We start from the raw sequence: 15,603 nt of genomic DNA, 5'->3' as shown, positions 1-15,603 counted from the left end.
CACGCCCTTATAAATAGAGCTCGTAAGTTAGTCAAGAAATCAAAGGAACTTCTCCCAAGAAACATAAATATCCCTCCAATAAATTCTGCAGAAATAAGCAAGTCCATCAGAGAACCATGAAAGGCCTTAACGAGGAAAAAATGAAAAATCATTAAACTATCACCTGACTCGTTTAAGAAAACAAGCTTCTGAAACAGAAATGTAGTCTCATACAGCATCACGCACACTGATGACATTTGCTGATTGGCAAAAACTGCAGATTTCGGATGTCTAGCTGACATTTTCAGAATACTTGCAGAGCACTAATCTCACGGAAAAAACCTAATGCAAATAGCCTTTATTTAATTACCTATGAGCCTTAACCTTCCATAAGGCAGCTTCACAACTTCAGGCTTGCTCTGGAGACAAGCAAGTCTCACCATTTACTAAGTCTGCCATTTGTCAAATGGCTACCTATAGCACAGTGCTGAAGTGAGCCCTTCATGAACCTGGAACATAATTTTTGCATCATATTCAGCTGAACAATCCTCTTCTTTCTGGAAGTCATTTCACCAGATGTGAAACACCCCAATAAAAGAGAGGTACAATCCAGTTCTGATTTTTCCTTTTATTACAATCAAAAGTGTCAACAACACGGTCTTTCAAAGAACGTGGCCTAAGTCAAACAATTTCACCACTTCCCTCTGTTGGTCTCAAAAATTTTAGAAGCTACTCCTTCCTATATCAGCTACAGAAATGGTCAAAAGTGAAAGAGTTTGGTGTCTTTGCAACAGAAAGTACTCCCATTTTTAGTGACAAGTATTCTTAGAACTTAAATAACTGGGTTGCTAGACTGGTCAGAAAATTTGGAGTATTCCTTTTAAGCATCAACCTAAGCGTTACAGATTTTTCATCTCTTACCACATTTCCAAAATTACTGTTCTTACCCACATTTCTTTAAGAAACAATCTGATTGTGTGCATCCACACTGGCAAGAGGTCCTAACTTCTACATCAGGCCAAGAGTTAAGCTAATTGCAGAAATTCTACATGCCATTCTGATCTAACAGATCTCTTTACAGACTAGACCTCTTGTTTTCCAGCTACAACTGTTAAACACAAACCATTAGAGAAAAGGAAAGACATTCATCAACAGGAAAAAAAGACAGACATTGACCAATTCTGCCAATGCTACAATCCAATCAAAACTGTGTGTATCTTCTGCTAACACCAAGGCCATCAAATTGAGGTTTATATTCCAAGAGGTGAAGACTCAAGTTCAAACTACACTTTGACACATCTTTGAAGCATCATATGAAAAAAACTAGGACCTTTACAAAAGCAGAAAGTAGATGGTCTTTGCCAGAAGTTTACCACAATTTAAAACAGGAGAGTAAGACTAAGAAATGGGAGTGGGGGAAACTAGAAGTTGCAATTTGGCACTCCTACCTAAAACCACATCTTGATTACAGTAAGTATGGTAAATAAAAAAAAATACATTTTGTATTGAAGAAATGTGGTTAAAGGTAAGCCTGGGAAAGGCACAGCAGCTTGGCAAATCTGACTTGTAAACCCTTTTCTTCGTGGTAGCAAAGTCACAAAAACGCTGCACCAGACAAAGTAACAATCAAGCAATTAAACTTAGTAGCCAACTCATTGCAGGCCAGCAGTTACACCTTAAGAGTGAAAGTCTCCGTAAGGGCTTAATCCCAAATGCTGCACAATAAACACTTTTCCCCAGCAGCAACTTGCAATTTTTTTTCTATTTTTATGAGCATTTACTATCTTATTCCTCAGCATCGCTCACCTCCCCCCTCTAATGTTTACATGCCAAGTAGAGCATTTGTATAAGCAAAACAGGGTCATGCATTTATATTTTTCCAGTTAAGTGAAAACTAAGGCAAGGGACACAGGTCCTCCCAGGATACGAAAGTCCTGGGGTTTTCTCTCCAGCAACATCTTCACTTTGAGACTAAGAAACAAATGTGACCATACTGCAATTAATGTCTAGAGCAAAAGTGCAACTACAAAGACTGTTGAACTTAACAGAGTGAATAGATGTTTCTGGAGTACTGGCTGACATTACTAGAGCTTTGAAAACAAATTTACAGGCTACTCTAAAGAACTTTCATTACAAGTGCAGAGAGCTGGTAAAGCTTTCTTCTAAGGGAGAAATCAGAAGTACAAAGTTGTAAGTGCAGTATTTGTCTATGTAAGTCAAGCGAATCAAAGCTGTCAAATTAAGATTATACAAGTCCTATAGCATTGTCTTCTGTAGTTTTTCCCCCAGTACTGACATTAGTAATGTCAACTCCTGTCTTCTCACAAGATGACAACTTCTGTAGCATCTGAATATGTAAGTAACCCAACTCAAGTGTGACCCAGTGCACATATGTAACCTGTTGATGGACTTAGTCACTGAAGAACCTTCTTCGTATACATTGCCATGAATCAGTTGTTAAATTAAAACTTGCTCAAAAGTGGGTATATAATACCATACTAAAGTGTATTAACAGCAATAAGGAAGGAGACCTGCAGGTTATCCATTCATTTTGCTCAGCAGTTTAGCACGGTTGCATTAAAACTGACACACACAAAGATGTTAGAACAAACTAGAAAAACTCTGAATGGCACGTGTGATCAAACCTCCAGAACAGTCACTTCCATTGTATCAGAGCGCCTCAGCACTCAATATGCCTGATTACTTCTGTCTGAACAGAATGGACACCTCTCTTCTGCCCTGTACTTAAGCCTTTAGTTAGGCTAATAAAAAAGGATGTCAAGAAAAAGGAAAGTAAGAGTAGGCAAGAAGCATTAAGTCTCAAAAGCAAGCTACGCAACATGGGATCATTTCAGTTTTAACTTTTTAATGGGCAAACCCATTTATAAAAGACAGTAACTTACAGTATTCTTAAAGGACTCCCAAGTCCAGTTAGGCAAGAAAGTTACCAAATAAGAAGGAAAAAGACCTTCTACCACAATTGTAACTAGACAGGTAACCATGTAAAACCTGAGTCTGAGGTGTTTTACCTTCAGACAAAATAACAATGGGGAAAAATTGCTAACAAAAAAGGATGCAGTGCTTGAAGTAACGCTGGGACAGATGCAACTTTCAATCACAGGACAGCTAACCTTCCTGTGCTTGTATAAGGGCAAAACTGAACTAAACTACAAAAAGTAGATATCAGATAATGTTTTGACTAGCACAGCAAAGCAGGTTTGTGGTACAAGGTCTACGTTTTCTCCAATTACAGTTCAACATGCTATTGGCATCCCCCCTACAGCCCAATTTCCCATCTGCCATATTGCACATGCAGTTGCTATTAAACAAACATAGCATTTCACTTAGTGCCTCTTTATAAAAAAATGTATTAATCCTTCTTGTTTATATTTCTTGCACACCTTTAAAGATAGCTTCATTTGTGATTTTTCCCCTTATGTAAAAGAAATTAGTAATATAAAAACAAATACTGGAATATCTTATTTGTTCACACAAGATTTTCAATTTTCTAATATGAAATACATATATCCATCATTTTGAAACCATGGAAACAAATGTACTGAGCAAAGCTGACCCTCCACTCACTATCAGACATAGAAGAACCAGGTGCTTAGCCCAATTAAGTCTTACAGTAATAAACATGCAGCAGAAAATTAGGTCCAGGACAGTTAACTGTCAATGAGCTTTCTACCCAAACCTAAGCCTTTAAGAGCAACTTAGCCACGAAAACTAACGTTCTTTTGCATCTCAAGAAGATAAGAAAGAATGCTCGTGCTGCAGGGAAATGAGCGGCTAGGAAGGAAGCCTGGCATAAACTGGAGCTGTTTAAGTTTCTATTAAATAATATAATGTTTCAAATTGAAGCCAAGATGCAGGCCAGCTAAAAAACAATTTGATTTTTCAAATAGAAAAGCCACTTAGCTTTTCATTTACATGAACAAATTTGCAGCATGAACCATCTTTGAAATTGTACTCCCCAAAAGACAAGACTTTTCTTTAGGACAACAACAGAAGTTCTCTGAAGGTGTTCCACGGGGCTCCATCAGCCTGGGGACTGTTGATCTTACAGACCCTCATTCAGAAATATCTTGAAACATTGATCAACAAAAAAAGTGTGAACACCTCTGAGGGAACATGTCGGTTGTTTAGCAGCCCTACCAGAACTCCCTAAGGAGTTCTGAAGTGGAATTTATCCAACAAAACTAGAAAGGCAACGCTGGTAGGAGAAATCCAGTGGCTTTAATCTTAAAAACTTGGGAGAGAAATTGATGCTCTCATCCCCTAATCTACAGAGAGAAGTGCTCACCATCATACTGAATTAAAAAAAAAAAAAAAAAAAAAAGCCAAAGGTTTTGTTGCCCTTCACGTTAACCTCTACAGTGCCACTGTGTGTTGGGAGGCATAACTGTTTAGCAGAGCACAGTAAACATCATGTTCAATCTAAACAGCCATATGTAAAAACTATTAAATCACTGCAATGAAGTGCTAGGGTATTATTGTTACTATTTAAGTTTATTCTGTCCTTTTCAACCCTACCAAAGCTTTTCTGCTTCCAGTTCCACACACTGGTAACAAAGTAAAACCCTATTTCCAGTGATGTCCAACAATGGGACCACTGTAAATTCTGTTTTATTGCCAAAGCACAAAACTGAGTAAGAATAAAAGTCAAGTTGAAGAGCAAGATGAATAAAACTTGAAATGAAACTGGTCTGAGTGACTATGACCTTCAAAACCGTTACCGTCCTGCTTTGATTGTTTGTTATGACCCCCACAGCACTGGAAAAATTCACAACACTAGAAAGTTGTTTTTTTTTTTCCTCCCTTCCTCTCCCTCAAATATGTGTGAATTTGTATAGCTAATGCTCTCCAAGCAGGATCAATCTTCCAGAGGCAGTATGAGACAGCAAGGCCTCCGCAGCGTGCATGGGGAAGGGGAATCTGAGCCTGCTGCAAAACCCCGATTCCTCACCCCTCAAACCTGGGGAAAAAAGTGAAGCCGTGCTTAGAACCACCACCCACCGGTGAGGCCAACGAGCACTCCTGCGGCCTCCCCTTTCCCGCGAGAATTTTATTGCGATTTAAATTTAAAAAAAAAAAAAAAAAAGTGTATATATATATATAGACAGAGAGACAGATTGAAATAAATAAAAATAAACCCCACTAAGCTGAAGGAGCTCCACCGCAGGCAGGCCTCCGCCGACTTCCACAAGGCAGGAACGCTGACCCCCTCCCCCGTCTGGGACAACACTGCCGCCCCCCCCGGCCCCGAGGCCGCCGCCATCGCGGCCGGCACCTTCCCGCCGCCGCCGTTTCCCCCCCCCCCCGGGCCCCCCCCCGCGCACGTGCGGCCGCCGGCTACGGCGCCTCGCCTCGCCCCCCGCCGCCGCCTCCTCCTCCTCCTCCTCCTCCTCAGCAGGCGGGTCACGTTGGCCCGGGGGAAGCAGCGCCCCTCGCCCCCGCCGTAGGCCCCGCCAGGCCGCGAGGGGCTTCACCCGCCGCCGCCCCGTCACGGAAAAATAAGGAGGTTCTGCCGTGCCCTCCGCCGTCCCCGGCCAACCTGAAGGGCACCGGCCGCGGCCTGGCCTCGCCCCGGCGGCACTGCGGAACCGGCGGGCCCCTCGGCGGGCCTGCGTGCGCCCCGCCCGCCGCCATGCCGGCTCCCGCCCCGCCGGGCGGAGCCCCCCGCGCCGGGCCGCGTCCCCCCGCCATGCAGCAAGGCCCCGCTCCCCCCTCCCGGCCGCGCCGCCGCCGCCCATGGAGGCCGGTGCAGGGCGGGGGAGAGCGGCGGGGGAGGGGGAGCGGCGACCGCGCCGGGCTCACCGCGGCGGGGCCGGGGGCCAAGCCCGGGCCCGGGCCCGCCGCCGCCGCGCACCCACCTGCCCATGTTCTGCCTCCCGCCGCCCGCGGCTGACGGGAGGCCGGGGCCGCCGCCGCCGCCGGGGGGCTTGCGGTTGTTGCCGGCGGCCTGCGCCGCCGCCGCCGCTTGCTTGAGGGACATGACGAGAGGGGAGAGGGCCGGGGGTGAGCGCCGGGGCTGGGCGAGGGCCGGTCCGCGGGGCCTCGCTGCGCTGGCGGGGCCGGGACGCCGCTGGCTCGGCCGGTTGCTCCCAAACAGTGCGAGCGGGGCGGAGGGAGCGGAGCGCGGCGCGGAGGGATCCGCGGAACGGCGGGGGGGGAAGGGGGGGAGAGGCCGGGCCGGGGTGGTGGGTAAGGGGACCGCAGGGGCGCGGAGGTCGCCCCCGCCGCCTCTCGGGCACCTCCGCGGCGGTAGCGGGGGGAGGACGGGGCGGGGGGGCGGTGAGGCAGCGGAACCGGAGAGGGCGAGGAGCGCGGACTCTTTACGGGAAGTCGGAGGGCGCCGCGGCGGTGCTGCGGCGGGTGAAGGGGCGGAGGCGGGAGGCGGGGAGGGGAGGGGGACACGTGAGGCGGCGGCGCGGGACGGCGGCAGCTCCCGCTGCAGCCGCGGCCCCGCCGGTGTCGTGAGGCCCCCGCGGGCGCAGCCCCCCCCCCCCCCCCCCGTTCTCACAGCCCGCCCGCGCCTTCAGCTCACGCCCGCGGTAGCCGCAAGGGCAAACCCGAGCCGGTGCCAACCGGGCGGAGACCCCCGACGCGGCCGCTCTGCGGGTGGAGAGGGAGAGAGAGAGGGACGGAGGGAGGGCGGCCGGCCCACAGGCCCCGGCCCCTGAGGGGAACGTTCCGCCTCGCCCGGCGGCGCAAGGCTCTGGGTTGGGGCCTCCTCCCCGGGCCGGTCCGCAGGCTGAGGCCTGGCCGGGCCGGCCCCACCCGGGCCTGCTGCTGCCCGCCCGGCCCTGCTCGGCCTCCCCCGGGGCCCGCCAGTGAGCAGGAGCGGGAGGACGGCGGGCTCGGCCTGGCAGCGCAGCGTTGAAAAGAAACCAGACATAAGACATACACCAAAATTCAGGAGGAAAAAAAAAATAAAAATGGCCGAGCCGCCGACTAGCTGTGAAAGGCGAAATGGAGAACCCCAGCCCTCCCAGCGCTCACTACCCAAGCTGCAGACCGGCTCTTACCTTTAACCGCAGAGATACTGAACGACCGCCAGTAAACACTTAAATCCCACGGCCCTCCTACTCGTGGAGCAGCTACAGGAAAGCAAGATGGGGGCCAAAGGGATTGCCATGTTCCTTGCTGACAACCCCTCAGTATTACATATTTTTGGGTTGGTTCTCCCCCCACCCCCACACCACCCAGATCGCTGCAGTCCAAATAAATTAAAATCTGCATTGCACTGACAGAATATTTGAGCCCAAGGTGCCAGTTCTGCCGTCGCTCCCTGTTGTTACCTATCCGCCATCACCACGCTTCCTGCAGAAATCTTAAGGCACAGCGACTTCTGCTCTGCCATGTTCGTGGTACCTGCTTTAAGCAGAGCGGTGGTTTCACCGACTTGTACCAATACATGAAAATAAAGCCTGGTCTGTCCTGTTAAAAATCTATGTACATACAGGATAAGTTAAGAGCAGATGTAACTTGAAAACCAAGAGCTAAATTGATTTATAGCCATGGTTACTCAAAATGCTCAGAGTTTAATCTATTCATAGAAATGCTCTAGAAATCCCACAGGATTCAAATGTAATAAAAAGGAGCAGTGCTGTTAGGCAGGCATTATTTATACACCTTGCTTGTAAAGCAACAGCTTTCCCATGCGGTTGGAAGAGTTGTGGGTGGCAACACACAATGGTAAAAAGATAACAAATATTTAACAGCTTGCTTAAATTAGCATTTTTCCCTACACTTTTGACTGTTAAACTGCTTGTTTTGTCTTACCTTACAGGCCCAAATAACCTTGTGGTTAACACATTATTAGGTTGGATGACAGATACTAGCCAAAATGCGCTCAGCACAAAGAATTTTTCTGTTGAAAATACTTGCCCTAAAGAGAGCCAGCGGTTTTAAGGAAACTACATTTTTCAGTCACTTTAGTGAACTCACAAGACACTTTCCTATTTCACAGGTACGGAACCAAGAGAGAAGGATATCAAGGATTTCTGCAGACTAAGATTTTCTGCAGGAGACACTAGCACCTGCAGAGCTGAAAACAGCTCGTGCTACCGCCAGCACAGATTTTAGGACCATTTACTGTAAAAGCCAAGGTCTGTTTCACTGCATGTGATGGGATAACTAACATTACCTAAGAGAAGCTAAGGAAAGACTTTTTTTATATATATATATATATATATATATATATATACATATACACATACACACACACACACATATATATGTAAAACCACCCCTGCATTTAACCAAACTCTTTAGGGTACTGTTTATAAGGTATTCTCTATCTTTTTGTTGGTCCTACTGGACCTCAAGCGGAGGGCCTCCAAGTGCTACCATACTAGGAGAAATCCAGCAGGAAAGGAACTTGAAGAGCCAAAACACACCTTGAAACTAACTTAAATAAGCTACAGCTAGCAAAAATTACTTACTCAATACTGTGTTTCATCAGTGTGCTTTGCATTTTAAAAGAAAGTTACCAAGAAAAAGCACAAGGAGGTCTGATAAGAGACTGAGTATAACATATCCAGGTCATTTAATAGTTGGGTTTTTTTTAAAGGACATTACTTCAATGCTTTTTCAGCTAAGCATGTTTACAGTGCAGAGCAATTAGTCACTATTTATATGGCTAAAGGTTAAGAACTATTAAAGAGCCTGCAGCGTTTTGAAGCGGCAGCCATGCTGTGGGGTCCTGCTGGCAAAGATGGAGCCCTCGATATTCAAGGATGTCAAAAATACAGAAATAAGTTCTATGGGCAGAAATGGTTTCTAAGACATCATATGAACACACTAAACTACATTTTGGGGTGACATTACGTGTTTGGAAAGCAGCGTATGAATAAGACTCGTGTTCACGTCTGCAGTAATGACTCAAGTGCAGTTGCAGTTTGACTTGTTTTCTCCTTCAATGTATTCTTTGTTTTGTTAAGCTCTGTTTGGCTTTCATTGTGTCCTCCCTTTTTTGTTTGTCGAGCATCTTTGTAAAAAAAAAAAAACACATTAAAAGTAAATATAGAAGAAGTGACCAAATTAAAATAGCTCCAGCAGTAATGACCACCAGAGAACATGCAGGTTAGTTTCCAGTGGCAGCCAGCTTCTTCAGTGGTTGCCGGCACAGACACTGCTCCTCACCTTTCTGTTGTGAACACATGTCTACAGCGGACTACCCAAATTTCCAGCGTAATAGGATTATACTGCCGTTATGGCACATCATTCCCTTTACTTCTACCTGCATATGTCCTTTGATAGCCTGCCATTCCCAATATTCTGTATTTATTACTTTATGGTTTGGCTCTATCAATTCCTCACTTTTTTTGCTATTCCCTACCATTACAGCTACTAGTTTGGTTGCAAATGAGGTTGTGACAAAGGATGCAGTGGTCTAGCTGTAGAAATGTTCAGGATTCGAAGTCATCTGATCTGTGGTCAAGAAAGAAAAGCAAAGATTTCTAATGGAGAAGCATGTTCTGTTTTGCCCTTCCTGTCCACGTTCCAGGTTAGAGCTGCTCTTTTTCAAGACTACTATTTTCATTCAGATTTGTGACTACATGTGCAGGCTGTATTTGCATACGAAGATGAATGAGTCTGATAATATCATTACTTACCAGGAAGTGCTACATGATGTAACATTTCCTTGATCTAACCTGCTGTTAGGTGTTGTGCTCTCTTCCTTGAGCTACCCAGGGTTACCCTCAACAGCATTCAACAAGATGAAACGCACATGCCTGTGGAGGGGCAACTGACACAGGCACTCGGCATTTATTTTAAGCCAAATTGGCTGCTAGAGAAGCTCACAGAACCGAGCATTTCTACACGTTTTCTCTTCCCTGAAGTCTTCTGCCATTTAGTCCCATTATTGCTAACCCTCTTCTTGGAGACTAAAGCTTTGTGACCAGTGTTATGGGCACAGTGATCTCCAAACACTTGGAAAGACATTAGGAAAACAAATCAGGTACTCTAACACATGAGAAGCACTTCCCAGAGGGATACGATATTAGCTTGTCAGCAAAGCTGCCATCAGTTTTAACTGATGAACGTGCTACTGGCTGAACCAGAAAGAGGTATGTACATGACAATGAGCAAAACCAAAGCCCAAAGCTCCAAACTGACCAGGTGGGCCAAATGCTGCCTACACCTGCCTTTCCTCCCCACCCTAGTCTCTGCGTAGTGTCTTCTCGTTACCTGCAGCCCCTCGAATTCACAGCTCAGTTCCAAGCAGAGACCAGCTTCCATCAGACACAGTTTTTGATCCGCACTTGCACTTTTATAACTATTTCTTCCCAATTTCTCTCAGCCCACCAGCGTCCCCCTCCAGCTCAGTTCGGACAGGGTGCAGATAACAGACGTGCCTGCTGAGCCATGTGTGCCAGCTGCTTCTCCTGCAACCAACAGGAGATGAAGGGAAATGCTAACGTCCACAGAGCTCAGGAGAGAGGTACAGAAGTGCCAGAGCTTGTTTTACCTATAACCAACATTTTAATGAACCTTGATCTCAGTTTCCATTGGCCTCAGACACTAAACAAGGGCATTTCCCTCCTCGGGAGGCAAAGCTCCAGGACCTGTACAGCGATGTTCTAGCTCTGTAGCAATTGTTTTAGGATGGAGCTGCAAACTGGGAGACACCAACTCTCCCCAGCAAACTTCCAGGCAACATTCAACCAAGCACTTTACGCTTTTAGATTTCACATTTTTACAAAAGGGAGGGGGGGAAGCCAGCCTAGCTCCTGCTAAGCAGCAGCACACAAAGCAATCGTTATGCCAAGATTTAGCTCTTAAATCCCTCAAGATCTGGTGCTCACAGAGCATAAACAACCTTTGCCTCACAGCCTCGTTGAGCTGTACCTCCACGTTTCCCAAGCGCAGCTACACAGACCCGCCAATACCCATCCTCTCCCCGTCCCTTCGCTGAGACAGGCATGCCAACAAGAAAGCCAGTTGCCATGGCATTTTTTCCCCCTACAGACAGATGTCCATTAAAAACCAAGTCAGCCTCAGGTTTGCTTCACAGAGCAGCTTTCAGTTATTATCACCAGCCCGCAAGGAATTTCCACTGTGCCCCTTCACCTCAGATGTTTCGATGCACTTCAGTATTAATCCCTGGGGATTAGAAGGGAACTACTACAGAACAGGCACAGGTACATTCAAAGGACAAATTTAGGATTATGATCTTGTTTTATGTTTCTGGCAGATGACTACCACATGACCGCATTTGGAAAGGGTTGAATTTGTTACCTCTGGCACTCTTTCCCTTGTTCTCTAAGACTCTGTGCTAAAATCATCAGGCAAATCGGAAGCAAGATGCAGAACTTTTCCCCTCCTCTGACACGTTACACCTGGGGTTCAGATCCAGGATTTTGCCTTCAGGAAGAACCTGCCTGCGCCAGCCAGGAGCATCATCTGAGGCTCCATCCGTGGAGAAAGGACTCCTACCCCTCCACACAGCAACCCCAGGCAGCCTCTGCAAGCAGGGCCAAGTGCTTCCAGCAAATGCATGTGTGTCAAGGAGAGATGCCTTCTTCCTTGGTTACAAGGCCACGTTTTTATTTAAGATTGGAAAAAGAGCTTAATGGATCCCATACTCCCCCTCAGCCCATCCTGCCTGCAGTGAGGGCCAAGGGCTCATTGGAGGCATCCCTTGGGAAAAGCAGGGGAGCTTCCTACTACAGTGCTGGCAGTGCATCACCAGCAGCTCTGCAGGGTTGAGCTTCAGAGGGAATGGTCAGGTATTTTTAGTTGGACTGTAACAGCACTAAATGCATGAGAACAAGACGCTGAAACTTAACTATACAGTGAAATTAGTTTTCCTTGCTAAAGCACCGCAGTGCTAAGACAACTGTTAAAGAAATCCTCTTAGTGATGTCCAGGAAGGGATCTCCCCTCTCACGTCTGGGTCTAAGCCTGGCAGGGCTTCTAAAGTGTTCTTCGTTTAGGCTGTGGCACTTGGGAGATGTAGGCCTTCTGCGTGGGAGCTGACATTTTGGAGACATTATCACAGCTCAAAGCCCTGCATCCGGGCTGGCTCGCAGTGAGTTTTCCACAGGAGCCTGCGTCTTCAAGGGAGCCAAGCACCACTACTTCAGCTGTAGGAATGACAGCTCCTCATAGCTCTGTAAAACAGCCAGGTCTGAGCATATACCCAGATGCGGGGTCCCAAGGGAGCGCTCCCTTCCAGGCTCAGAGTCACTTCCCAAGACGAAGCATTTGGATTTTTCCTCCTGGTTACAGCTAGTGCAGCTGCAAATATGATCAAAAATATCTAATCCTCTTAACTGCTTCTGCAGTTCGACTCCAATCGCTGCGGAGGAAAATGCTGTGATTTCAGTGTGCTGCCTGCATTCCCACTTGGCTGCCTATAAACCTTGGCTTTTCCACCATTGTTCATTCCTCCCCATTGATTTCTTGGAAGGAGGAGTAGGTGTTTGGCTCCTAGCGATGAAGCTGCAGGGGTATGTCAGCGAGGGGTGGAGGCCAGGAGCTCCTAGGTCCTGGGGCTGCATTCAGCTCTCAGTGCTCCTTCACTGAGCAGGCAGGATCCAGTTGGGATTTCTTCTTTGCTCCAGTGAAGCCGGAGCGTGTTCAAAAGCTGCCAAGGAGAATTGCTTGGAAAAAGTCCTCTTTGCTCCTCATGCAACCCCTGCACTTGCAGAGGGAAACTCTTGGCACGGCTGTGCTTGGACAAGACTGGCTGGCTCCCTCTCCATTGGCGCGGGGCTGCTGGCTGCAGCGGCATCTCTGTCTCCTGTGGACAACTCCAGCTCACCCATCTCACTCAGCTGCATCTCCCACTCGGCTCCTCCAGCCCTCGCAGAAGGTTTTCCAACTGGGACTCTACACAGAACATGGATTCAAGCCAACAGCACTAGGAGTTTCTCCAGCCTATGTTAATTCTGTTTGGACTAAGATTACCAGTAGTGTAGAGGAACTGTTCTAGGAGTTCTACTCACGTTTTATATGTAAACGTATTTGCTGTGGTTTTATTTTAGGTTTACAGAGCTCAGACACAGAGAACTCGAAGTTCCTTTGGAACCTTGCTCACACATGTAGTGGGGGTCTCCCACCACCCCAGAGAGAAAGAGCCCACCAAGGTGGGTTTCCTTCATGTGCCTAAACACCTCTGCTTTACATGGCAAAAGGATGCACTTCTTCACCTAAGAGCATCACACATCAATAAAGACTAATAAATATCACGAAGTCACATGTAAATAGAGATGCGAGGGAAGAGGGCGACTGGGAGGCAGAGGCATGCAAACAGGCAGCAAGAACATTATTTTTGCATCCAGAAAACCATAGCATGTCCTACACTGACATTATCCCCCAAGACCATTGCCACCACATAAGGACACTGATAATAGGCAACAAAAACAGCTAAGCTGCAGTCTACCTCCAGGAAAAACCCTCCTTAAACGCATGAAGGTGGCCTGACTGCTCGGTCTGGGGCAGGCAGGTGGGTTTTATGAATGTTTTGCAACCTCCACCAGCATTAGGTGGAGCACACATAGCTCCCTGCCCAGCACAGGCTCCTGCACCCCCCCCCCCAAACATGAACACGGGGCCTTCACAGCTCCACTTAACCACTTTTGAGAGCACAACTGTTTCAGTAGCGTGCAGAAGAGAAGCATTGCCACTGAAGTGCCACCTTCAGATAACAAGGAACATACGGGGCCCAGCACGGCCCCAGGGATCTCAGGTTGGGAGCAAGTCACATGCTTAACACAGCACAAGCAAGACGATAGCTCATCCTCACCCTGCTGCCCTCAAGCCCACAAACCCAAATAACCTCTACAGCCACAAAATCATCACATTACTAAACCTGCAAAAAAAAGCAAAATCTCAGTCTCCTGGCAAGCTCAGACACCTCTGCTCAGAGCACAGCCCCACACCAGTGAGCAGCAAAACTTTCCACTGCTTATCAGCCTCAGTGCAGCTCAGGAAACCCTCCACAAAGAGCCCCCACCTACCCCAAAACAAGCTCCAGCTCCAGCAAGGCAGCAACCCCTCCAGGTGCAGCAACTTTACAGGAGCTGTTGGCCCTGAAGAAGGTTCAACAGGGACCAATTGCCTGGTGGGGAATTAAACATTGTTTTCTCTGAGGTGTTTGATGTTTTTAACCAGCTTGGGATGGAAGGAGTTTGACTCTCCAGCTCCCTGAGAGAAGGTGGAGGGAAACTATGTGAGTATCTTGAGGTTTGTTGTCTAACTCAATTAACCAATTACTTCCAGGTCGAGAAGGGGCAAAGCTATAAATGCTGCTTGCTGCTATAAATAATGTTTGCTCAAGGGTGGTGTGGGAGCAGGAAGTGTTAGGTGTGGGGTTGTAACTTGGGCTTGAAATGAAAGCAAATATCACGAATTGCTTCCTGCTTCAAGCAGACCTGTTGCTATTTTGCTGTTGCCCCTTGGAAGCTGAAGTGAACCAGTGCACAGAGCTGGCTCTTGCCTTGGGAAACTCAGGCTGGGGAATTAATACACAAATGTCCCTGCTGCACAACTTTCTTCCCAATACTACTGGCTGTCCTGGTGTAGGACCTGCTGTGGACCAGCTGGATGCGTCTGCCTTTAAAATATAATTATTAGACCAAAATGCCCATTTATGTAAAAAGGAGGAGGGGGGAGAGCCTAGGAGAAATTGATGTGGATTTCTCGGAGCTCAAACAAGAACAGACAAGTCGGTGCAGATCAAGGCAGGAATTTTCCACGGGGCCTTAGGGAATTGGGCTCCAGTGAAAAGGTAAATGGAGCAGAGAGCGGGTGGTGGGACGGCAGTGTGCCCCCTTGGAGGGGCCTGGGCTGGTCACAGCTCAGGCACAGGGAGCACAGTGTGGATGTGGGGTGTTCCAGCTGCTCGGACAAGCGGATGTTTGCCTGCGGGGTGACTCCAGGTCTGCTCTGCTAGCGGCGCTGTGCGAGGTTTTTCTAGGGCACAAACCAGAGGGACATCACCTTACCCAGGACCTCGGCTCCTGAAAGAGCAGAACCAGTGTCATGGAGGGGATTAATTGGTGTTAAGGGACAGGTTTTTCCGAAGGGGCAAATTAGCCCGCTAAAAAATTAACGAGTCCCTGGAACCATATGAAACAGAGCAATGTCAGCCAGGTGTCTCTCCCCAAACTGCGGTACCCATGCCTGACTGGGCTGCACGGCAGGGAGCTGCTGCTGGGCTGGCCCTGAAAGGGCTCATGGAAACCCATCAGCAGAGAGACTGGGGGGTGCTGGAGCTCAGATGGCCGCAGGTCTCACAGGCGCTGCGTTCCCCTCCTACCCCAGCAGATCCTGCTTGGAGCTTGGGCACGTACCCTGGGGATGCTGGAGGTGGTGGGTGGAACACCCACCTCGCCATTGAGTCGAGCCCCATTGAGCAGCCCTGCTCTTGCCTCCTGCTAATCTGGACTTTGCCGTTTGCTCACAGGGAACATCCCTGGCGCAAAGCAGTGGCAGCTGAGCCCTGGGCACCAGCTCACCCCGAGCTGCCCTACATTTCCTTTCCAAGCAGGGGGGCACAGCCCTTTCGGTCCCTCTGGCTGCGGGTGCTGCTTCTCCCAGCCGACGAGAAGCCGTGCCGACGCATCACTCCGTCTCACTGCCTCTCCCCTCCACTTGCTCGGGAAC

General features: G+C 48.2%; 1 protein-coding gene across 21 annotated transcripts in view; it reads right to left on the bottom strand.

The window, feature by feature from the left end:
* ATXN2 (ataxin 2) overlaps positions 1–6,128 on the bottom strand; it is a 53,135-nt gene extending 47,007 nt beyond the window's left edge. For 15 of the 21 annotated variants that reach the window (XM_030026342.2, XM_030026343.2, XM_030026351.2 and 12 more), the window contains exon 1: positions 5,856–6,127. In XM_030026342.2, the coding sequence (XP_029882202.1) occupies positions 5,856–5,977 (122 nt within the window). In that variant the 5' untranslated portion in view covers positions 5,978–6,127. Of the gene's footprint in view, positions 1–5,855 lie in introns of all 21 variants that reach the window. The other 6 variants (XM_030026352.2, XM_030026353.2, XM_030026354.2 and 3 more) reach the window with 2 other exon arrangements.
* Positions 6,129–15,603: the final 9,475 nt, after the last annotated feature.

Source organism: Aquila chrysaetos, chromosome 9 (genome assembly GCF_900496995.4).
Source record: "Aquila chrysaetos chrysaetos chromosome 9, bAquChr1.4, whole genome shotgun sequence".
NCBI lineage: Eukaryota > Metazoa > Chordata > Aves > Accipitriformes > Accipitridae > Aquila > Aquila chrysaetos.
Note: the sequence above shows the minus strand (reverse complement) of the source record. Positions and strands in the feature narration are given on the sequence as shown.